Raw genomic sequence first — 25,066 nt, 5'->3', positions numbered from 1 at the left:
AAGGAAGTCACAAATATCTGAATAACTTAAAAGAATTTGATGCAGTCTGACATGGAAAATTAGTCAACACAGAGAAAGTTACAGGAACCAGAAGTGGATATAAAAAGTGCCAAAGTGAAGATGATTGCCATGATCCAAAAGTAATTATGGAGAACAAGGAAAGTTACTAGGTGAAGCTTTTCAAGGATCAGTCTCGGAATTCAAATTTCCTCACATTTGTCTCAACCACATTACAGAGCATGAGTTAATAGTAGCAGACAACTAGGAAGCATTGATGACAAGCCAATCAGCAATAAAGGAACGATCAGAATAATAAGGCATAAGTCTAGGAATACAACATAAAATTTTCACTTGTTGATACTTACCAAAAGAAACAATATAATGTGGCTATGATAATGACACAGATAATGTTCTAGGCTATATCTGGTAAGTACTCTCACAGAAAAAAGGAATTACTAATGACATGGTATTCTGAGCTTTTCTGTTTTCAAGAAACATGAACTCACACTGGAATTGGTAGTAGTAGGGCAACTACAAGAATGTTATGAAGAGACAAAACCCAGATTTGATATGCTCAGCTTAGTGAGCTAAGGGAGAATACAAGAAATGCCTTCGTATTAATAAAATAGATCTAACAAAGGGGTAACTATTTTGAAACCAAATTTCTAACCATCAAAACAGGAAAGTTTGAGAACAGACAGGGAACAAAGTATACAAATATACTTTAGAACTAGCTATAACTTTATGAAAAACTAGATTATGTGGTTTGTTTATTATCAGTGGTCTCTTAGGATGAATTTATGCTACAGGACAACAATGTTCCAGAACTGCCCTGCAATCCCAGCCCTCTGATCATCTCTGAAGCTTTTCTATGCATATAGGTTTTCTCTGGGGGAAGAAAGACACCAGAAACAGAAGAATGGAGAGCATCCTAGTTCCCTCCCGCACTCCAACATGGTATTAAGGCACAGCATTTGTTCAATCAGGGACAGAGCTGAGGGCACAAGACAGCATTTACACTCCAGAGCACAGACAAAGCTTACCATATCTTCTGTTTACTACAAGCTAACCTTAGATAAGTGAATGCATATGAGGATAAAATTAAAGAAACACACAAGCTCAAAACAAAATTCAGGACAGGATGATGCTGTTTAACTATCATGGATACTTCTGTTGTAATTCAGTTCCTATATTAAAAATTTGAGGATTAAGTCAATACTTTCAATAACAAGTGCTCAGAGATGAAGTTTTACCTGCATTGGAACAGGATCTTTAAGGTAATATCCTTCAACAATCTGTTCTTTTCTATAATGTTCAATGATCTCAGCAATACTGTTCAAATAAGAAAAATAAGATTTAAACTGTTAAACCAGTTAGTTTTTCCTTTGTATGAGAATTTGATTTTTCCATGCAATCACACTACGTTTCCTAACAAACTTATAGTAAAAAACAAGTGCTAAACATCGTAATCTCATTTGCAGCAATGAAAATTTAATAATACACTGAAGTCAAGAAAATTCACAGAACTGTACTATATTAATTCTAAACTTCACAGAACATTTTCAATCAGTTGTTGAAAATGCCTGTATTGGGTCTGGCAAGGGTGGAGTTAACTTTCCCCATAGCAGCCCTCATAGTGCTGTGCTCTGTATTTGTAGCTAGAACTTGTTGATAACAAACCAGTTTTTGGTTACTGCTGAGCAGTGCTCACACAGCATCAAGGCTATTTCCCCAACCCCACTCCTCAAAGCCCAGCAGGCTGGGGGTGAGCAAGAGGTTGGAAGGAGACATAGCCAGAACAGCTGACTCAAACTGACCAAAGGGCTATTCCATACCATATGAAGTCTGCTCAGCAATAAAAGCTAAGAGAAAGGAGGAGGAGAGGGTTCATTCATTATTAAGGTGTTTTGTCTTCCAAAGCAACCGCTATGCATACTGAGGCCCTACTTCCCAGGAAGTGACTGGACATTGCTTGCTGATGGGAAGTAGAGAGTAAATCTTTTTGTTTTCCTTTGCTTCCACGTACATTCTTTGTGGGTCTGTGTTTTTTTTTATTAAACTGTCTTTATCTTGACCCATAAGATTTTTTTATCTCATTTTCTCTCCCCGTTCCACTGAGGGGGGAGTGAGAGAGGGTCTTGGTGGGCACCTGGTGGCCAGTCAAGGTCAACCTACCACAATGCCAAATGAGTACACTACCTTTTCCACATTGAAGTAACACATGCACATTTCCCAGCTCTCCAGTCAGGCTGAAAATTGCTATTTTATTGGTAATAATTTTCAAAGTCCTAGATTAACTAAGGAAGGGGAATGGGAGATACTTCAAACTGTGCAAAATAATTTCTTTCTAGGAAAACAGGAGTGGGAAATAAAAAGTTTTTCAACTCGGATTATGCAGATTATACTTCAAAATCACTGAGCTATCATGTTAAATTAACTATCCAGCCAGTAACACTCCTCTATGGGGAAGCTTGCATTCTAATTGCCAGAATCAAGTTTCAATTGTGTTTTGAAGGATTAGGAGAGAAATAATGACCACAAGTGAATATTCAATGTATCTTTGAGTTGCTCTTATTTTGCAGTTATTGAAATTTACGTTGTAATAAAGAGAAGCAATGTTAACATCAACGCAGATGAACCATTCATATACAAAATATCAACCTAAAAACAAAGAACTAAGTAATTGTGGAGAACAAAATATACTTTATGTGTTTTCTCACTTCATATACTGTTAGCTCTGAGTGCAAATGTAATCAATAAGACACGTGATGAAATCTTTGGCCTATTACAATTGGATAAAATTTTGTCAAAAGGAAAGATATAGGATACTATAAAAATGATCATAAAAACATGTAAACAAAACATAGAAAGACAATTTTTTGCTTTTTCTCTATCTCATACTTCTAAAGCTATGAACTAGTGTATGCTTGTTAAATCAAGGAATCTTCTCACAAACGTTTTTATTTTTCAGGTTTGTAAAGTGACGTGAATTTCTCAGTTTTACTAAAAATCAAATAAATTTCAATTTTATTGATATGCAATATGCATATGTCATTTTCTCCATAAAAATTTAAGCTTTACCACATGCGTAAAACAATCACACATTGTATTTTGCATGTTGAACAGCTATTGCCAACATCTCATTGAGGGCAATCAATAATAAAGCAGCTTTAATAATTTTTTCCTCATTCATCAAATTGAGAATACCTTGACTGTCAACATCTCATCTTCTTCCTTGATTAAAAACCAGGAGTCATCCCTCAACATAAGAAGCAATTGCCTGATTTCTTCCAATTTTGTAAAATGAGCTGAAGAATAAACTGAGTTGTATTTGAAAACTCATTTTGGAGTTAGAGTACCATACAGACTAGGACTTTATGCCTTGATGGAGTGATCAAGAATTTTTTCTTTAGAATCATAGAATGGTTAGGGTTGGAAGGGACCTCAAAGATCATCTAGTTCCAACCCCTCTGCCATGGGCAGGGACACCCTCCACTACACCAGGTTGCCCAAAGCCTCATCCAACCTGGCCTTGAACACTTCCAGGGATGGGGCATCTACAACTTCTCTGGGCAACCTGTTCCAGTGCCTCACCACCCTCTGAGTTAAAAATTTCTTCCTTATATCTAATCTAAATCTACCCTCTTCAGTTTAAAGCCATTGCCCCTTGTCCTATCACTATCCTTGTAAAAAGTCCCTCTCCAGCTTTCCTGTAGGCTCCCTTTAGGTACTGGAATTTATCCCTCTTCTCTCCCCCACAAACTCAACTCAGATGGTCATTGTATATTCTTACCACTAAAGCAGCCCAAATGGCTGAACAAGCCAAACATTACAAACAGAACGATACCACATATCTTCAAATATACTTGAGAATGAATTTGCAAGTGATTCAAGTTATCTAACATGTAAACATAAAGCATGAAATCAGACTGACCACAAAAAGAATCTAAGGGAGAGGAAAAAAGGGTTTATAACTCTTTTACAGCATCTGACAGCAACAAAATCCTACTTATGCAAAATACATCAAGGGAAGTATAAGCACAAATTAAAAAAATTAATGATTAAACTTGGTTTGATATAGAGAAATAAAAATAATCTCAATGCTACATTAATTTAGTAATTATAAAATGTTTAGCATAGGGTTTATTAGGTTGCCCAGATCCTAGCTACCTGGATAATTAAAAAAGTATCTCATGGTCATGACCAGTATCATTCTTTTAATACTTAACAGGTGAATTAAGAGTTATTCCAACTGCTGACATTTCAAATAGTGAAGAATCCAGAAAACTGAACACTGCTCTATACATCATTAAACTATAAAGAAAAAGAATTAACATGTTAAGCCCATATTGTTCAGCTTATCAAAAAACAGATTAATCTATCAGTTAAAAAAAAAAAAGGCTTCCAACAACTCCAGTCTTCTTCTAGTCTCAAATTGTCTCATCTCTCATATTAAAGATAACTTGAAGCTTGTTCAATGTATAACTGTTGGGCCAATGTTTCTTATCTTCTACTTTGACATGGAATCACCAGATACACCATTCTGTGCTGCTGCCCCTCCCCTAAATTTTACAAGTTTTTGAAAACTCTCTTAGGAAGGTTAGATTTCAGAAAGAAAACAGGCGGAGAGGAGAAAGGGGCATGAGATATGTGGTAGGATAGGCATGCCTATCCTACCACTTTCTAAAATCAGAAGTGAAGCATTATAAATGCTATCTTACATTTAAATATTATTTTCTTTCCCAAGTAGTTTGCATATCCAGACATGGACTGGAAGTTTCACAATCTATATAAGCAACACTACGTCTCTGCTTATATTCCAAAAGCAAGCACAGGTAGTGTTTTCCTCAATCCTCCCAGTAATGGGGAGAGGCTTTGGAAGAAACAGGTGTGTCCAAAACATCAATATCTGGCTCCAGGACTGGTGCCTCCACCAGAACTTTGTTTTTTACAACCATGGAAAAGTCTTTGAAACACAAGGTATGCTGGGGCCTGACAAGAACAACCTCTCCAGATGGGGGAAACGCTTCTTTGCTCATAAGCTAGCAGGATTGAATGAGAGCGCTTTAAACTAGAATCGATGGGGAAGGGGATACCAACAGGAGAGCTGAAGGCAAGACAAGGGTTGGCATGGCATCTCTTGAGGGTGGCAACACTAATGGGAACATTTACACTGCTCCTGGGAGCACAGAAGGCTCAGGAGCACATCTGAAATGCTTGTACACCAATACACACAGTATGAAAACAACAGGATGAACTGGAGGCACTGGTCCCTTCCCAGAGCTATGATGTCATTGGTATTAGTGAGACTTGGAATGAGTCCCACGACTAGAGTACTGGATGGAGGGCTACAGGCTGTTCAGGAGGGATAGGCAGGGCAGGCGAGGTGGAGGTGTTGCACTGTATGTAAGGGAGAGACTTGAATGTACAGCCCTTACAGTCAGGGATGATGTGGTTGAGAGCCTCTGGGTGACAATTAGGGAGATGGAAAACAAAGGAGATTGTGTAGTGGGTGTCTACTACCAATTGCCCAGCCAGGATGTTAGCACCGATGAGTTATTCTATAGGCAATTAGGAGAAATCTCTGGATCCGTAGCCCTTGTCCTTATGGGGATTTCAACTTCCCAGGCATCAACTGGTGTCCTGGTTTCAGCTGGGACAGAGTTAGCTCTTCTTTTTAGCAGCTAGAAGAGCTCCGTGTTTTGGTTTTACTCAGAGGCTCGCTCTGAGAAGAACGTTGATAGCAAGCTGATGTTTGTGGTTGGCCAAGGACTTTTCAGTGTGCCGGAGTGCAGAAGCACAGCGGGATAAGGGGGGAGCATAGCCAGGACAAGGGGGACACGATTCCCCTTGTGATTTGTGGTGGAACTTAAGATTGAGGGCCAAACTGGCCAATTAGTATTCCATGTCATGCAGTGTCATGCCCAGTATAAAAGTGAGGGTCAGCCGGACAGAAGGGCTTTTGCACTTTGGCTCTTTGCCGCTTCTGCTCTTTTGTGCTTGCTGCGCTTTTGCTCTATTGCCTTTTTTTTCGTCTCTCTCCCAGTACTCCCACTCTCGGAGTACTCTCTCTCTCTCTCTCTGCCCCTCTCTATTTTGGGGCCTCGTGTTCGTCCGGGATTGCAGCTTCGGGACGAGACAGGCTGCGGATAAGAGGGGGTGGTGAGCATCTACACTGTGTATTAAATCATCTGTATTAAATTGTTCTTATCTCAACTCATGGGTTTCCTGTTTATCCTTTAATTCTCTCCCTCATTCCTGGGGGTGGGGGAGGGTGAGTGACCGGCTGTGTGAGGTTTGGTTGCTGGAGCAGCCTAACCCACGACAGTCTTAATTGGCGCCCAACATGGGTGTTGATGCGGCTGTTTCTCTCAGATCTCAGTCCTCTCCAGGTGAACTCAGCCCAGTGGGCACCCCGGGAGTGGGGTGCTCCCGAGTTCCCCAGCCGGCTCCGCCGCCGCCATCCTCAGTGGGCAGCGCCGGCCCGATGCAGGCAGCTGCCCGGCCGGCTGGGAGCCAGGGAGCCGGGGCAGTGCCCTCCTCCCTTCTCTCCTCACTCCTGGGCAAAGCACCTTTTCTGGTTCCTTTGTCCCGACTTAAATAGGGCAATTTGCAGAGGCGCTGATTGGCTCAACCCCGAGGGGGATGGGAGTCCGATCTGGTGGCCAGAACCAAGTCTAACCCAGTTCCAAAATCAGGGAGGTCACAGGGAGCAAAGCCCCTCTCCAGCCACCAGAAACACCCCCCCTCCCCCCATCAAACCATGACAACTGGGAATACCATACTGCTGTGACAAGCAAGTCTGGGAAATTCTTGAAGTATGTGAAGCTAACTTCTTGTCACAAGTACTCAGTGAGCCAACTAGGAAAGATGCCCTCCTAGACTTGTTGTTTGTGAATAGAGAAGGGCTCGTGGGAGATGTGATGGTAGGTGGCTGTCTTGGCCACAGTGATCATGAAATGGTTGCGTTGAAAATTTTCGGTGTGATGAGAAAAAAGGTCAGCAGAGTTGCTAGCCTGGACTTCAGGAGAGCAAACTTTAAACTATTCAGGGAGATGGTTAGCAGTGTCCCTGGAGAATATGCCTTTGAGGGCTTAGGGGTCCACGAGTGCTGGTCAGTTTATAAGAACCACCTTTTAAAAGCACAGGAGCAGGTGATTCCATTGTGTCCTAAGTCAAGCAAGTGAGCAGAAGATCAGCTTGTCTGAACAGGGAACCCCCTTGGAACTTCGGAGGAAAAAGAAATGGTATGATCTCTGGAAGCAAGGTCAGACTTCGCAGGAAGAGTACAGAGCCCTGGTTTGCATATGCAGGGAAAAGACATGAAAGGTCAAAGCTCAACTAGAGCTGAAACTGGCCAGTGTTGTGTCAGACAACAAGAAAGGATTTTTAAAGTACGTTAATAGCAAGAGAAGTTCTAAAGAAAATGTTGGACCGATACTTGTTGGTCGTCTGACAAATAGGGATGAAGAAAAAGCAGAGGCATTCGATGCTTTTTTTGCCTCAGTCTTTAATAATACTGATTGACCTTGGGCTGCCTGGTCCTATGAGTTGGGGGACCGCAAGTGCGGGAATAGTGTCTTTCCATTTGTGGGCACTGAAATTGTATGGGAACAGCTGTATCAGCTGAATGTTCACAAGTCCATGGGGCTTGATGGGATTCATCCCAGAGTACTGAAGGAGCTAGTGGATGTTATGGCAGAACCCTATCAATCATCTTCCAAAGGTCTTGGGAGCCTAGGGAGGTCCCCGCTGACTGGAAGCTAGTCAATGTTATTCAAATTTACAAGAAGGTGTGAGGGAAGACCCAAAAAACTACAGACTTGTTAGTCTAATCTCAGTTCCTGGAAAAATTATGGAGAAGTTCACACTGGATGCTATTGAAAGGCATTTAAAGGACCATGCAATAATCAGGCACAGTCAACATGGGTTCACAAAGGGAAAGTCCTGTTTAACTTACGCTTGGGGAAGAGTGGCTGGAGAGCTGCCTGGTGGAGAAGGACCTGGGGGTGTTGGTTGACTACCAGCTTGATATGAGCCAGCAGTGTGCCCAGGTGGCCAAAAAGGCCAATGGGATACTGGCGTGTATCAAGAATAGTGTGACCAGCAGGAATAGGGAAGTGATCCTGCCCCTGTACTCGGCACGGTGAGGCTGCACCTGGAATATTGTGCCCAGTTTTGGGCCCCTCGCTTTAAGAGAGATATTGAGCTCCTGGAGCGAGTCCAAAGAAGGGCAACTAAACTGGTCAAGGGGCTGGAAAATAAAACTTATGAGGAGTGGCTGAGGGAGTTGGGGCTGTTTAGCCTGGAGAAGAGGAGGCTGAGGGGAGACCTGATTACAGCCTACAAATACTTGAGAAGGGATGGTGGGGAGGTAGGGGAAGGGCTCTTTACATTAGTGATGGGTGATAGAACAAGAGGAAATGGGCATAAGCTTAGTCAGGGCAGATTCAGGTTGGATGTTAGGAAGTATTTCTTCTCTGAAAGGGTTGTCAGCCACTGGAATAGGCTGCCCAGGGAGGTGGTTGAGTCCCCATCCCTGAATGTGTTTAAGAAAAGGGTGGATGAACTACTTAGCGATATGGTTTAATGGGAGATTAGGGACGGTTGGACTGGATGATCTCTAAGGTCTTTTCCAACCTAGAAATCTATGAAATCCATTAAACTAATTAATATCCTTCTACGATAAGGTCACCTGCCTAGTGGATGAAGGGAAGGTGGTGGATTTAGTTTTTCTGAATTTTAGTAAGGCTTTTGATACTGTCCCTCACAGCATCCTTCTGGACAGTTGTCCACTGTGGGATGAGCAGGTACACAGTGCCCTGGGTGAAGAACTGGCTGAATGGCAGGGCTCAAAAGGTTAGAGTGAATGGGGCTCCATCTGGCTGGTAGCCAGATGCTAGTGCTGTTTCTCAGGGTTCATTTCTAGGGCCAGTTCTGTTCAATATTTTTATCAACGATTTGGATGCAGGAGTTGAATGCACCATTAACAAGTTGATGATACTAAGCTGGGATGTGCTATTGACTCTCTTGAGACAAGAGAGGACAAGAGGCCGCACAGAGGGATCTAGATAGATTAAAGCATTAAGCAATCATCAATGACATGAAATTTAACAAGAACAAATGCCAGATTCTGCACCTGGGATGGAACAACCCCAGACACAAGCATGAATTGAGAGGGGAGTGGCTGGAGAGCAGCCCTGCAGAAAGGGATCTGAGACCTTATAGCAGCCTTCCAGTACCTAACTGGAACTATTCTAAATAAAAAGAAAATCCAATCAAACAAAAACTAACAAACAGACAAAAAACACACGCCACAACCACTCTCCCCACCAAACCACAAAAAAAAACCCTACATCGAACAAAACCCTGTAAAACATGCAAGTTATTCACAGAATAGTTGAGATTGGAAGGGACCTCTGAGATCATCTAGTTCAAGTCCCTATCTCAAAGGAGAGTTAATAAGAACAGATTGCTTAGGACTTTGTTTAGTCATGTTTTGAATATCTAAGGATGGAGACTCCACAACCTCTGTGGGTACCATCTTCCAGTATTCAGTCATCCTCACAGTAGGAAAAAAAAAAGTGGTTTGTGTTCAGATGGAATTTTCTGTATTTTAAATTATGCCCACTACCTCTTTTTTGTCACTGGCCACAACTAAAAGAGTCTCTCTCTTCTTTGCTCTCTCCCATCAGGTATTTATACACAGTGATAAGATATTCCCCCCCTCCCCAGCCTTCTCTTCTCAAAGCTGAACAGTTCCAGCTTTCTCCACCTGTCCTCATTTGATAGATACTCTAATCCCTTCATCATCTTCACAGCCCTTTGCTAGAAGCCTACAATACCTGGATTCAGTATTCCTAAGCAGTCTCCCATCCAAGTACTAACTGGGTCCAATGTTGCTTAGCTTCTGAGATGAGATGAAATAGAACATGTTCAGGATGGTGTGGCCACAGGCTACTAAGCATATATTTTCTGTTTGAGATTTCATGATACGCAGTTAGTAAAATCGCCCTCCCCCACCCCCAACAGATTTTGCCATTTTTTGCATGAAAAGTAGATATTACTCCAGTAGTCAACTAAAAGACTACAGATTGGCTGTTTTGTAGAGATGATATAAGAATAAGAAATAGAAAGCAGACCTCCATATGAGAGAGTGTAAATACAGTCTGTCAGTTATACTCATCAATAGAAGTTTTGAGCAATTTATATACAGAATAGTGGGAGAACATCCAAAGGGAAAAGGTTAGTGGAAAAGGAGTCTTCCTATGCATCACAGAACCCTAGATTCCAGAGATGCACCCAGGAATTTTTCCCCATGATCACCCAGAATAATTTTGGCTTGCTTTTGGAATATAGGCAGAAACGTAGCATTGCTTATATAGGTTGTGGACCTTTCAGTCCCATGTCTGGATATTCAAATTACCTGGGAAATAAAATAGTCAACTTTTGAGTTGGTTTCCTTACTATTCTTCAGACTCTTACTTTTGTATGGAAAATCTTGGTCTATAATTTATGTGACTATAACTGTAATCAATACTTTGCAAATAAAACAGATTGGCTCTATTTTATCAATTTTTTAAATCTCACTTACAATCACTAAAGCAGCAAGAGAGAAGATAAGAGAAAAAACACTACTACCAAGGACAATTTTTTAAAAGTTCCATTCTAATACTAGTATCAGATTTAAAGCAGATACCTTCAGAGCATTTAAAGAAATAGCTTATTATAAAAAAAAAACAAACCAAAATGAAAACTGTTTAATAGATGCATTTAAACAAGCAGCATTTCTTCAATCTCTAGTTTTTCACCTTGAAGACAAACTCTACATTTTTAGATAACTTATAAAGAAAAAAACAGTGTTCTCTCTACTCCAAGAAATGCTCATAAATAATTTCATTATCTTGCATAAATTCATACTTCCTATGTTTCTGTTCTGGATTCAATGCTGTTTGATGCTTTTCAGCCACTTCTGATTGTTCCATACAACAATCCACCTTAGTCTTCATATATTTAAAGACTTCCTTCTTCCAGTTCCATAACAAATAACCAGTACAAGAATTAAAAAGCCCACAGAAAGTTATTCCTTTTTTCCTGCTTCTTATTATTGCTCCCTGCAGTAGATCTTATGGTAAATAATTTGAGGTGGTTACCACCTTCATTTCGCATCCTTATTTTCTTGTATTACATACTGTTTGAACTTCCAAGAAGTTTATCAACTTTCAGTAAATACTAACTTAGACAGAATTTGAGTCTAGGAGTATATTAGTCTTTCAAAGCCAAGCAGTTCTCTTTCACTGAGGAGGATCTTTGCAACCTAGGTACTGAAATATTCAAAAAACCCTCTAAAAGCATATTATCATAACTTAGTGATGCTTAATCTTTTAATCTTGTTTTCCATCCAATATTAAGGAAAGAATCTTCTCTAGGTAAATGTATTTTATATATACACTTCAAGGGAATCCAGCAGTGGGAAATTAATTTCCTAAAGTAATAACTTATTGCAGTAAGCTTCTGGAGCTATACTATCTAATGTTGCAAAGCCATTTGCGACTAAGACGACTTCCACTAATTTGCTAATTAGTTTGACATGACCTAGGGTGTGGGTTTTTAGCCCTATCATCCTCCTAATAAGCCATGTAACTAGAGAATGGGCAAAAGAGGATTCACCTTCATCAAAGGCTGACACTACAGCTAGCTTGATTTTCAATGAGATGCCTAGAGGCCAGACTGATTAATGTAGAAGGTACTCAAGCAGCCTGTGTGTGGGACATACATAAGTTAATAAGGTTCCAATTGCTTAGTCTCAAACCAGTGTCCATTTGAAATCATACGAATAAGTCCACTGAACTTTTTAGTTAGGAGACCTTGACGTTTTCTCAGACACACTAGCTGCTGGATCTCTATCCACTCAGAAACCAAGCTAGAAGTGAGAGAAAATCTCTATTGGGATGAAGAATGTCCTGGTTCTAGGTGAACAAGTCTGGAAAATTTCTGATTATGTGACAGGCAATAGCCTCAATTAAAAGAGAAGGTGAGTGTTCACTACTGAGAAGTCTTGATAATCTTATTCATAGAGTTGTCACAGATTCAAGGACGGAGCTGTATTGATAGCTTCTCCCATGAAAGGGGAAACTTATCTCTTGTCATTTCTTTTTGTACATATTACCATTTTTTTACCCATGGCAAAACAAACCCAACCCAAGTTTCATCTCTCTAAATGAAGTGAACTGCACTTCTGACCAAAGTATAGAATCATAGAATGGTTAGGGTTGGAAGGGACCTCAAAGATCATCTAGTTCCAATCCCCCTGCCATGGACAGGGAAACCCTCCACTACACCAGGTTGCCCAAAGCCTCATCCAACCTGGCCTTGAACACTTCCAGGGATGGGGCATCCACAGCTTCTCTGGGCAACCTGTTCCAGTGCCTCACCACCCTCAATGTAAAAATTTCTTCCTTATATCTAATCGAAATCTCCCCTCTTTCAGTTTAAATCCATTTCTCCTTGTCCTATCACTACATGCCCTTGTAAAAAGTCCCTCTCCAGCTTTCCTGTAGGCCCCCTTTAAGTACTGGAAAGCTGCAATAAGATCACCCGGCGAGCCTTCTCTTCTATCAATCTCATGTTTTAAGGTAATTAATTTAATAACTTTTTTCAACAATTAAGATCATTTTTCCCTTTCCTGTCAATACCCATTTCTATTATTTATACTTTAAAATCCCTACTGAATGTCTCTGATAAAACTAACATCTTAATTTTCCCCTTTCATATACACAAAGCTCCCTACTATAAATAATAGCTTCCAAGACAACACAGTGTTCTCCTAATTACATGTCATAATCCAATTTATAAGATGAAGATAATCATTTACAGGAGAAAAATACTTCAAAAGAAACAAGTTACACAAGCTTTTGAAGGCTTTTAGAATGTGCTTACTTACAACTAACTGCTAAGCAAGTTAGTTAAACTCAGTATATTCTTAAGAAATACTGAAATCTTATGATCATATCAGTAAGTTATCAGCAATATCTTATACAAATTCTTTACAGAAGTATAAAATACACACAACTATTAAAACTTACCTATTATAATATCTGCCTCCCATCATAAACTGATTGCTTGATGTTGGACATATTTAAAACGCTGAATATTTTCACTGGTCCGAAAATAAAGTGAATAATCACCAGGTGTATTATCTGAAGGCCTCACAAGAAAACTGCACACCTGACCAACTGAAAAGATATCATCATACAGTATTATTCACTGTTACTTATCTTAGAGTCATTTATGAGCTCTTATCAAAGCTCTTTCTGTACAAATTAGCAAGAATTGCACACTTAAAGGAGAAAGCCTGATGTAAGTTTCAACAGCGATCCCTGTTCTTCACCCAAATGAGATGAAGTAGCACTAAACTGCCAAAGTTAATGCAAAATGCTTTGGCTGTAGCTGACAACCTATCTCCACTTTTGCCACCTCTTTACAAGAGCATATGGTGTGCATGTGGGAGGTTTGTTTTCAAAACACTAAAGATTTTTGTTCTCGTATTTAAGGTATGTTATTGACAGTATGAGTCAGAAATCTTGATGTTTTCATTTTAAAAATTACTTCCTCTATGAGGAGACTAAAAAAAGTTTATAATACATTCTCCCATAAGTACATAACATATTTCTCCTCAGCATTTTGATGAAGCCAGAGATATTTTTTATTTTTATATATTACAAAAATAAAAAAATATTAAACTATTTCAATTAGAATTATGAAACTAACTGTACTTGAGAACATAAAAAATATTCAGTGCTCAGCCATGAAGGTTTTTTTCCAATGTAGTAGCAACCACAGATCTGATGCTCATATGTTCATATAGAAAAAATGGGTTTTGTTGCAGTCTATTATAAACAGGATTACTTTATGTCATTCCCTACCACTGTATTTCCATCTGAAATACAAGTACCTGTCATCAGCAATTGTAAGCTTCTTTTGGAGATCTTCCCATGGAACCATCTTAAAGATGAGAAAAAATTAGAAAGCAAGACTATCAGCTCTCTTTTTCCAGTTGTTGTGACATCTAAGGCTCTAACACCTATGAATTAATCTCTGGCACCTATGAATTAATCTTTATTTAAAAATCTAGTACATATAGATTATATAAGCAACCATTATGTTACTCAGTGATTCTGTTTTTCTACCAACAGAATGAAAATAAATATCTGCAGCTATATAAATAAACTCATTTCAATACAAGCATCCAACACGAAGTAGATGTTCAAATCCAAATGTGTTTAGAAATGAAAAGGCATTGTTTAAATGCTAGATAATTTGACAGGCATATTGAAGTCAGTCTCAGATAGCATTCATTTGAAGCGTGAAATGCAGAGCCCAAAGAGATTAATGAAAGTTACTGTACAGAAGAACTAAAATTAAATTTTGCTAGAAGCTGAGGAAATAAAACCTAGGTTTTTTTTTTTTTTAACCTGATACCTATGATTACAGGAAATAGCTTGACATTGCATGACTATTCAGTTTACATGTGGCACACCAAATGCTACATCTTAAGAGTTCATCCTGCCCTTTAAAGGAAAGCTAGAAATATGGCCTTTCATTGCAGAGTGTGTGCACGCAGTGTGTGTGTTTAAGTGTGTAGAAGAAAGCCTCTTTTACATATCAAAATAGAGCTTTAGCTCTAAATTGCTTTCTGTATTACCTATACAGGACAATCTCTGGCTATTAGAATATTCACAGAAATCCCTGCCTCCCCTGAAATCCTGAGCAGCATGAGTAACTGGACTGACAGCGTCAATGCTCTAGGAATCTGCTACAAACTACGTTGTTTAAAAAAAAAAAAGTTCCTGTATTTGAAGGCATCCCTTCTACTGTTATGCTTGCTGCTATGCCAAACTGACTAGCAGAACATTGCGGACCAGTTAACTGAAGTCACACACCAATGATTTTCTTTCCCCTATTAAAAAAAAAAAAAAAAAGAAATGCCTTCTTCAATCATCAGTCCTTTGGAGACTGCAAACTGGGTAATAAATACAGGAAGCAGCAGCTGCAATTATAGCAAGCAAATGGAGGACAGATAAGTTATCTAGCTACTAGAAATTTTCTGTAACTTTAATTTGCTACTCATCTTTACTACTGAAAATAATACAACAATCAACAGTTTCCCATAATATCAATTCATTCTTTATTGTAAATTGTATTAGGTTTTGTTATGGGTTTTTTTAAATATTTAACAAGTTGGAATTCACTGCAAACAGATTATTCTACAGTTTCCTGGTTTTCACTTTAAGTGTTAGCACATGAGGCTAATATAGAGAAAGTTTTACTATTCCACTATCATTCCTCTAATTATACTTTGTTCCCTCTCCTGCAATTAGAGTTGAGCAGACCTGATAAAAGGTTACCTCTATGGCAAACTGTATGTGTATAAAAAAACCCCACAAATCAGAAAACCCACACCCTCCATTGTACATATTCTGGGTAAAGTGATCACACAGAGACTCATCCAAGATTTTATCACTGCAAAACCCATTAACACTAAGCATAACTAATACAAGATTTCATGTCAATTAACCATGCATCTTCAACAGCTAGTATAGAAGAAAAGTCTTAAGATCAAAAAACAAGTACACACAGCTTTGGCTCACCTTCCCAATCTCTTAGCAAAGTTTAAAGTTATTTTATGATTTGCTTTTAATAACAACAAAAAAACCCCAAACTTACACTTTGCCTTCATGTGGATCTTCTTCTCTTCCCTAATAGGAGAATTAACATATTAAGTGCATGACAACAGTATACTTGAGTTTAGAAAAGTAAACTTCATAGGTTAAGACCTTCTGTAGAAATAAACAGCACTAAGTCATCCAAGACATTTTTGAACTACATGGCTTATTGCACAGTTCATGTAAAGAGGTTTTCAACTTCATTCGCTAAGTGGAAATTCAGCCATAACACATTATTTCAAAAGATAGTTTCTGTCACTTTTCAAGTCCTTCTTTACATGTGGTAACTTAAATCTCAACTTTCCTGAACTTCAACCACTAATGTAGAAATCTACAGTTAGATACTCTAACACTGCCATTTCAATTTAGCCATTCACATCCTGATATAGATGTGAGAAACAGGTGAAGCAAACTCACTAATAGCAAATATATGCTGCAAAGCAAACATCATCAGGACTCCAAAGCATTACAAACTTCTTTAAAAAAAGTGTGGGAGGTTGAGGTGGGCACTTCTGTCCATTAAATCATCTCTTCTCCTGCAGTAATTCAATTATCTTTAGGTCACCTGGTTAGCTTCCTGACTTAGCATAAACCCTTCTAGGTATAATTAACTCACCAGTATACTTTTTACTTTTTAACCTACACTTGGCCCATAAAAAAAAGACATACCGCAGTGCAAAATTTCAGTCTATACATTTATGAATGCTTCATAGCAAACAAATAAAAAAAGAATGCAATTGAATGACTAGCAAGTTATTTACCAGGACTGGGGAGGTTAGAGACTGCCTAATAAGTTCACAGTATCATTCATTCGCACATGAAATTGTTTGGATAACATGTGAATAAGTACTTTGTTTGGATATTGAATTAGACTTAAAGTTTGTTACGCTATTTAAAAACTGGCAGATTCAATTACTGCAGGAAGGTTTAGAAAAGTACATAAGTCAAGCAGTTAAACGCCACTAGTATGGGTTTATTTCGATGTTAACTTACACACATCCAATTAATAAAAAAATAATCAAATCTCAGTTCTGCAATAGATTTGAATATAAAATTACTTACCACTTCTTCTACCAGGTCTTCTACAATAACCTTGTTCATCTGTCCGTAGGTTTGTAACCCACATCCAGCCATCTTCCAATTCATTATGGACAATAAACATGTCTCCTTTAAGGAAACTGAAGAGAGTTACAGTAAGATTTATCTTAGAAGTACAATTATAATATAAAGTTTAATGAACACAATGAATTCGTGAGCATAGTTTCAGTGAGACATTTGAAGAAATCATGAAAGTTACATTTATCAGTATTCCAAGCACACCATGTGCATTTTTCACACAGTTTAAGTAGCTATGACAGATGAATATTTATCCTTCTTTGATTTACATTTAGAATCTAATAGATACTTTAAAGTGTGCTAAGCACACATAAAACAAAAAACACCACACAACATTAAAAGATAGTAACATTCTTCTTTTATCAGGAGGGATCAAATACCAAACACAAGTAAAAACAATCAAAGATTCCCTTAATAGTCTAAGAAAATAATACTTCGATCAAACCTAATTTGTATAATAAAGCCTGTAGAATATCTACTATTTAGGTCTTTCCATATGAAGATAAGTGCTAAAAAGAAGATACAGAATAGTTCCTAGAAAAGACATGCAGTTAGCTACAATAAGAGCATAAATACAAAGCATTAAAATGTCCAAGGGAGTTTCATTACTGGAAGGTTAGTATAAATTATTCCTTAAGTGTAATCCCAGACTCAGTGTACTGGTTTTGGCTGGGTGTCCTGGTTTAGCCCAGCCAGCAACTAAAGGCCACACAGCTACTTGCTCACCCTCCCCTACCCCCTGGGAATGGGAAAGAGAATTAAAAGGGAAAAGGGAAGGAGACTCGTGGGTTGAGATAAGAACAATTTATAAAAATATAAAATTAAAAGTAATAATGATGGTAATAATATATTAATATATATATGTATAATGATAATAATATATACAAACAAGTGATGCACAGTGTAATTGCTCACCACCTGGTGACCAATGCCTGACCCGTCTCGGCTAACGATCCCAAAACAGATAAGTCCCGACACCATAATCCCGGATGAGCGAGAGGCCCGAAAAGAGGAGTGAGAGCCCCAGAAGAGCAAGAGCTCTTCCTCCCAGTCAGCCCTCATCTATATACTGGGCATGACGTTGCACGATATGGAATACTTCGTTGACCAATTTGGCCCTCAATCCTAAGGCTAAGTACAAATCATAAGGGGAGTTGTGGACCCTCTGTCCTGGCTATGTTCCCCCCTATCCTGTTGTGCTCCTGCACACTGGCAAGAACACGACAAGCTGAAAAGTCCTTGAGACCTCAGTGCGAACTATAAACATCAGTGCACTGTCAGCGTTCTTCTCAGAGCAAGTCTCAGACTAAAACCAAAACACAGAGCTCTTCTAGCTGATAAAAAAAAAACTAACTTTGTCCCAGTCAAAAGGACACTGGGATAGAGTTAAATTTCTTCATAGTAGTTTATATGGGGCTATGTTTTGGATTTGTGATTAAAACAGTGTTGATAACACATCAATGTTTTAGTTACTGCTGAGCAGTGCTCACATAGTATCAATGCCTTTTCTGCTCCTCAGACTGCCCCACCATCGAGTAGGCTGGTGGTGCACAAAAAGTTGGGAGAGGACAGAGTTGGGACAGCTGTCTCCAACTGGCCAAAGGTATTCCATACTATATGACATTGTGCTCAGCAATAAAACTGAGGGTGGAGGTTGGCAGGGGAGGACACTGCTCGGAGACTGGCTGGGCATCGTTCAGTTGGTGGTGAGCAATTTTTTTCATTTGCATCACTTGTCTTTCTTGGGTTTTTTTCCTCTCTCTTTGTTGGTTGGTTTGTTTTTTCCTTACTTTTTTTAAAATTTCTTTTTAAACTGTCTTTATTCTCAACCCACAAGTGGGTTTCTCATTTTTACCCTTCCGATTCTTCCCCCATCCCACCGGGAGAAAGTGAGTGAGCAGTTGTGTGGTGCTTAGTTGCCAGCTGGAGTTAAACCACAACACTCCTTTTTGGCACTCAATATGGGGTTCAAAGGGTTTGAGATAATAACAGATTTGACCAGAGCATATTAGAAGGAATTTATAATGATTATATCTGTTAACAGTTGCTGGTCACAATATTGATTTATCTGTTTCAACCTTAGTTTATCTGATCTGTGCCATGCTCTCTTTTTTGCTGTACTTGTTAAAGACTGATTTTGGCTTTTGCAGTTTGCTGTGCTCTGTAGTGATTAGTGGTGTTTTGCTTGGGAGATTTATTATTAAAACACTGGCCTTGAGATTAATCTCCTATTTGGGCTCTGCACTGAAGCCATTACTGTACTTCAGGAACCATCTCATGGAAACAATTAACAATTACACTTCCTCTGAGAGGTTTTTTGTGGAGGAAATACAGAATTGGCACCTTCACCACCTTCTTCTGTGATGTTTTCTTCCTTGTTACAATACTTTTCAGTATTTTGAACATCCTTGGATAACCAAAATATTCCTATTGGTATTTCTTTCGAATATGTTTCAGCTTTTTCCAAGGTTAACCAACTATCTAGGAATATCAACCAGGCCCTGCAGCAGTGTGGTTATGGGTGGCAAGGCATGTGGGAGAATATGGGCAGGTATCTAGAAAGGTTGTCACCTCCAATGATCTGGGACTTCACTCCCAGATCCTGATGAAGTGATAAAAAGTTTGAAAAAAGATGCCCTGGCTATTCCAGAGGCACAACTTATCGCACTGTGCTGGGCCTGGCCAGCACCTCCCAAACACTGCTCAATACTATTCATCACCCTCAAGGAGAAGAGAGGATCTTTGAATCCAAAACCATACAGATACTGTGGCTAAACCAGAAACCCAGCCTTCATCTATATCAGTCATCTCTATAATTAAAAAGAAACAATGGAAGCAGAAGTCAACTCATTTAGTAAGGGATGAAGAAGCTTCTCCTAAGAGGGAGCAGGAGAGAGAATCAGAAAAGGCAGCCTGTTCTGCAGCAGAGCAGTCACAAGAACAGGCAGACTGAAAGAATCATGAATGAGACAGAAACCGCTCAATCCCTCTTCCCAAGTGCAGGATATGTGAAGCTGTCAACCAGGCAAGTAAATTCTCAGCTGGTTATTTCGATGCTGAGATATTTGGGCCAATAGTCAGGAATTAGAAAGTAAGCTCAGCAGCTGAGATCCCTTGCTAGGGATAAGGCCACTGACAAAGGGACTGTAAAAGGGGCAGGAGTCCTCAGTCTTTGGAGGCGACTCCTGTTGGGTGTGAAGGACAGGTATCTCTTCAAGGAACATCTTGCAAATTTCCAAAGCAAGTGGACTACCATTGAGAGAGGTATCCGGTATCTGAGGGAAATAGCTGTGGTGGAGGTGATCTATAGCAACCTGGATGACAACCAGGTATCTAAAGACCTGGATGAAATCTGGTGCACACTGTTCATGTGGCAAAAGTTTGTACGAAGTACACCAATGTCATATGCCAACACCTGGTGACAATGAGCTGAAGAGACACGGAGGCACCAACTGTGGATGGATTGGCCAGTCAACTGAGAATTCGAAGAGAATCTTGCTTCCTCCCTATGGACCCGTGTCTCAGCTGTGGAGAAATTGTCCCAACAATTAAAGAAGGACAGGTCCTTCCTCATCCATATCGACCAATGCCTTGGCCATCAAGAGTCAGCCTTCTTGTGTTCAGGGAGAGGGTTGTCAGTGGTGCACACCACATGCCACTCTGTGGTTCTATCTGTGCGACCGGGAGGACATAAGGAAGTGGGATGGTAAACCTACCTGGACACTAGAAGCTCAAGTACAGGGACTGCAAGAAAAAACAACAGCCAAAAGGCACCCATTCAGGAAAATTACTGCTCCAGTGTCTGTTGGTGCTTACTTGCTGGTCAGGGTTAAACCATGACATCAGGTCATATGAAAACCTTTCACTGGAGCACAGGAAGACTTCTCAGTCAAGTCAGATGATGAATCAGAGATACAGGCAATAGCTATGAAGTACTGAAGCTCATCAACTACTAGTTCAATCTAAAATTAGATAGCAATTTTCTACGGAGCATCTCACATTTGAGAGTGTGGGATAGATGCACCCTCTCTGAATGAACAGTACTTTGGTTCAGGCATCACCAACAAATGGGCCTGACTGAAATCAGCCCTGCTGTGCAAACCTTGAAAATTGTGCTAGGCCATATATTCTCAGGAACTAAGGAATCTAGGCCACATCTTATCAGGAGCTAAGTACCAGCTTGAGCTGGGACTAGACAAAACTACAACTGCTACCAGCTGCACTCCTGCACATACACCAAAAGGGAGTTTGACTATGAGTCAATCACTTTACGCTATAAATATCTGTAGCCCCTCCCCCGAGCTCGTGTAGCTCTCCTGTATAGCAGCAGGCTGCACAACGGTGATCTCTCCCTTGAGAAGGGACACCTCTCAAGGTTGCTCCTCGAGGTTGAGACCCTTACCCAGCATCTGCTACCTATAATGAAGTAAGCAACATTTACATTAGGCCTAAGAGTATATTGTATGCTAGCAACATTTATCTATCCAGCTATAGCTTAATTATTACAAGTGCAGTAAGTAGTGATTGACTGCTGTCTACATCATCTAATCACTGTCTAAAAAATGATTTAAATGATGATTTAAACAATAATTGAAATCATTGTCAAATAATTGCTAAAACACTGTTTAATTACCATTCAATTATTGCTTAATCACAATTTGATTACCATTTGATTTTCATTCAGTCATCGATTAATTACCATTTGATCATCGTTTAATCATTAATAAACCTTCTTAGTTAACCCCATAACAATGACTTCTTAAATAATTCATCTGCGACAGAGGGTAACAGAAACACATTAACTTGAACACAAAGCAAATAGCAAGAATAAAAAGGCTAATGAAATACTTAAAATTAATTCAGCTACTAATGAACCTAAATCTTAACAATGAACAGTAAACAGCAAGGCCATTCTACATCAGTTCTATTACAAAGTTCACAATAAGTTATTGTGTGGAAGACTGGTTGAAATTAACCCTGAAATACTTCAAGCTTTCTAAATATTAATTATAACACTGAAATTAAGTCAAGATTCCCTGAAACACATAAAATCTTCAAAAGTACGTTACAGTACAAGAGTATAGTACATTAATTTGACCTAATCAGAGTACTTTGTCCCACCTTTGCTATGAACAGAACTATTTTACCATGCAGATCTCAGAAGCCTAGTCAGACACACAGAACTTTACATGTCAGCTGTATTCTAAGAGGGAGAAAAGGTATATTTCCTGCAATTCTTGTTACCATATGTCGTGGTTTAGGCCAATCTGGCAACTGAACTCCACGCAGTGGCTCTCTCACTCCTTCCCCAGTGAAGTGGAGAGGAGAAAAATATAATAAAAAGGACTGAGGGTCGAGACAAGAACAGAGAGGGAGCACCCACCAACCATGGTCCCGGGCAAAACAGACTTGGCTTGGGAATAAAGCAAAACAATTTATTTAACAGTTACTTGAAAGGATAAAGAGAAACAAAACCAGTTACTTGAGAGGATAAAAAGAAACAAAGCCAGATCTTAAAACAAGACCTCCCTCCCTTTCCTTTTCTTCCCAGCTCTACCTCCTCCCCCAGCGGTGCAGGGGGACAGGGAATGGGAGAATGCAGGTCAGTTCATCCCATGTTGTTACTGCCGCTCCTTTTTCTTAAAGGAGGAGGAGTCCTTATACCCTTTCCCCTTGCTTCAGTGGATCCCCTACTCACAAGGAAAGTCCACAGACTTCTCCAGAGTGAGTCCTACCCGCAGGATGCAATCCTTCCCCATCGGATTGCTCCAGTGCGGGCTTTACCACAGTCACGGATTCTTAGGGAGTTGTTGTCACTTGCTCCAGCATGGGTCGTCACACGGGCTCTAGATGCGTCTCTACCTTGTCGTGCGTCCCATTCTCCACAACCATCCTCAGGCTCAGGCATCTCTTCTCTAACGTGGGCTTCTCACGGGCTGCGAGTGGGTCTCTGCTCCACCGAGTCTGTCCTGGCTGCAGGGGGGCTGTCTGCCATCTTGCCACTGGTTGCAGGGGAAACTCAGCTCCAGCACACCTCGTCCCGTTCCATCTTCACTGACCAGGTGTCTGTGTGGCTGTTTCTCTCAGATCTCAGTCCTCTCTGGGTGAACTCGGCCCAGCGGGCACCCCAGGAGCAGGGCGCTCCTCGAGTTCCCCCAGGCGGCTCCGCCACCACCATTCTCAACGGGTGGCGTCGGCCCAGCACGGGCAGCCCCCGGCCGGAAGCCAGGGAGCGGGGGCAGTGCCCTCCTCCCTTCTCTTGTCACTTCTGGGCAAAGAACCTTTTCCAGTTCCTTTGTCCCGACTTAAATAGGGCAGTTCGCAGAGGCACCGATTGGCTCAACCCCAAGGGGGATGGGAGTCCGATCTGGTGGCCAGAACCGGGTCTGACCCGATTCCAAAACCAGGGAAGTCACAGGGAGCAAACCCCCTCTCCTGCCACCAGAACCCCTTTACATCAACCCATCACACCATAGCAGAGTAATTAAATGCTTTTTCCTCTTAAGTTGGTAGGTGCAATTAGGCATTTACTGGACTTGATGGATCCTACTATGCATAAGAACATAAAGAAACTCTACTTGCAATACACGATCAGGGATTTCTCTCCTGTCTTACCACCTTTTTGTATGCTTAGAAGAAGGTCTTCTCAAAGATGAATATCCTCACAGATTTTCTTTTTAAATAGGTCAGAATGAACTGGACATGCAACCTTGGGTTAAACTTCCACCCCAATGAGGATATAAAGCTTCATATACCTTTCTCTGTAATCTTAGGCTAATAATTCTAACAAGAATCCAATTCAACCAGCATATTCTATCAACTTGTGAAACCAAGATGGTATCATTAGAAATCACTACAAATCTCTTCCAAATCTTCCTTTTTTTTTTAATCTGGAAAAAAATTGATCTCAAGAAACAGTATTAATTCCAAGCAACTGGCATATGTTCTTCTATTAGATATAGGACTGTTGGTTTTGTATCCTTTCCACGTAACATATATCATGAAAATGCAAGAGAAGTGGGGATTAAAGACCATCCCATAGATTTTCTTCATAGATCAACATTAGAAAGGAAATGAGTAGCAGTTCATAGAAAAAAAAAAAAGCATGAGAGAGTGTTGGGTTTACGTGGCAAGGTTTTGGTAGGGAGGTGACTGCAGAGATGGCTGAGCCAATCAGCTACAGTGGTAGTGCCTCTGTGACAACATATTTAAGAAAGGGAAAAAACTGCTGTGCAACAGCAGCCAGAAGAGAGAGGAGTGTGAATATGTGAGAGAAACAACTATGCAGACACTAAGGTCAGTGAAGAAGAAGGGAAAAGGTGCTCCAGGTACCAGAACAGAGATTCCCCTGAAGCCCGTGGTGAAGAAAATGGTGACACAGGTTGTCCCATGCAGCCCATGGAGGCCCAAAGTGGAGCAGGTGGATGCATCTCAAGGAGGCTGTGACCCTGTGGGAAGCCCATGCTGGAGTAGGCTCTTGGCAGGACCTGTGACCCCATGGAAAGAGGAGCCCATGCAGGAGCAGGATTTTGTGGCAGGACTTGTGACCCCACAGGGGACCCATGCTGGAACAGTCTATTCCTGAAGGACTGCACCCCATGGAAAGGATCCATGCTGGAGCAGTTCATGGAGGACTGCACTCTGTGTTAAGTACCCATGTTGGAGAAGTTCGTGACAAACTGCCTCCCGTGGAAGGGACTCCATGATGGATCAGGGGAAGAGCGTGAGGAGGAAGGAGCGGCAGAGACAATGTGTGATGAACTGACCACAATCCCCATTCCCCATCCCCCTGCACTGCTTGGTGGGAGAAGGTAGAGAATTTGAGAATGATGTTGAGTCTGGGAAGAAGGGAGAGGTGGGGGGAAGATGATTTTAGATTTGTTCTTATTTCTCATTATCCTACTCTGGTGTTAACTGATAATACATTAAATTAATCTTCCCCAAGTTGAGTCTGTTTTGCCCGTGATGGTAATTGCTGAGTGATCTCTGTCCTTATCTTGACCCATGAGCCTTTCATCATATTTTCTCTCCCCTGTCCAGTTGAGCAGGTGAGTGATAGAGCAGCTTTGTGGCACCTGGCATCCAGAGAGGCAATTCAATAACTTTTTAAAATATTAACACTACACATTTAAAAGTATCATTTGTTCAATACAGACTCTTTCCAGAAGAAGGGAGAGGGAGAAGGAAAGGGAATCATTCTTGCTCCATTTTAAGGACAGAGTTTT

General features: G+C 40.3%; 1 protein-coding gene across 1 annotated transcript in view; it reads right to left on the bottom strand.

Moving 5' to 3' along the window:
* The window catches only part of LOC147526202 (ras GTPase-activating protein 1-like), a 179,984-nt gene that overhangs the window by 68,064 nt on the left and 86,854 nt on the right, over positions 1-25,066 (bottom strand). The window contains 7 exon segments of the mRNA XM_086630192.1: positions 1,254-1,332; positions 13,086-13,137; positions 13,140-13,235; positions 13,955-14,004; positions 15,727-15,758; positions 16,788-16,815; positions 16,817-16,903. Coding sequence (XP_086486318.1) covers positions 1,254-1,332; positions 13,086-13,137; positions 13,140-13,235; positions 13,955-14,004; positions 15,727-15,758; positions 16,788-16,815; positions 16,817-16,903 — 424 coding nt within the window.

The sequence above is a fragment of the Tauraco erythrolophus genome, chromosome W (assembly GCF_009769465.1).
Source record: "Tauraco erythrolophus isolate bTauEry1 chromosome W, bTauEry1.pri, whole genome shotgun sequence".
Classification (NCBI taxonomy): Eukaryota; Metazoa; Chordata; class Aves; order Musophagiformes; family Musophagidae; genus Tauraco; species Tauraco erythrolophus.
Note: the sequence above shows the minus strand (reverse complement) of the source record. Positions and strands in the feature narration are given on the sequence as shown.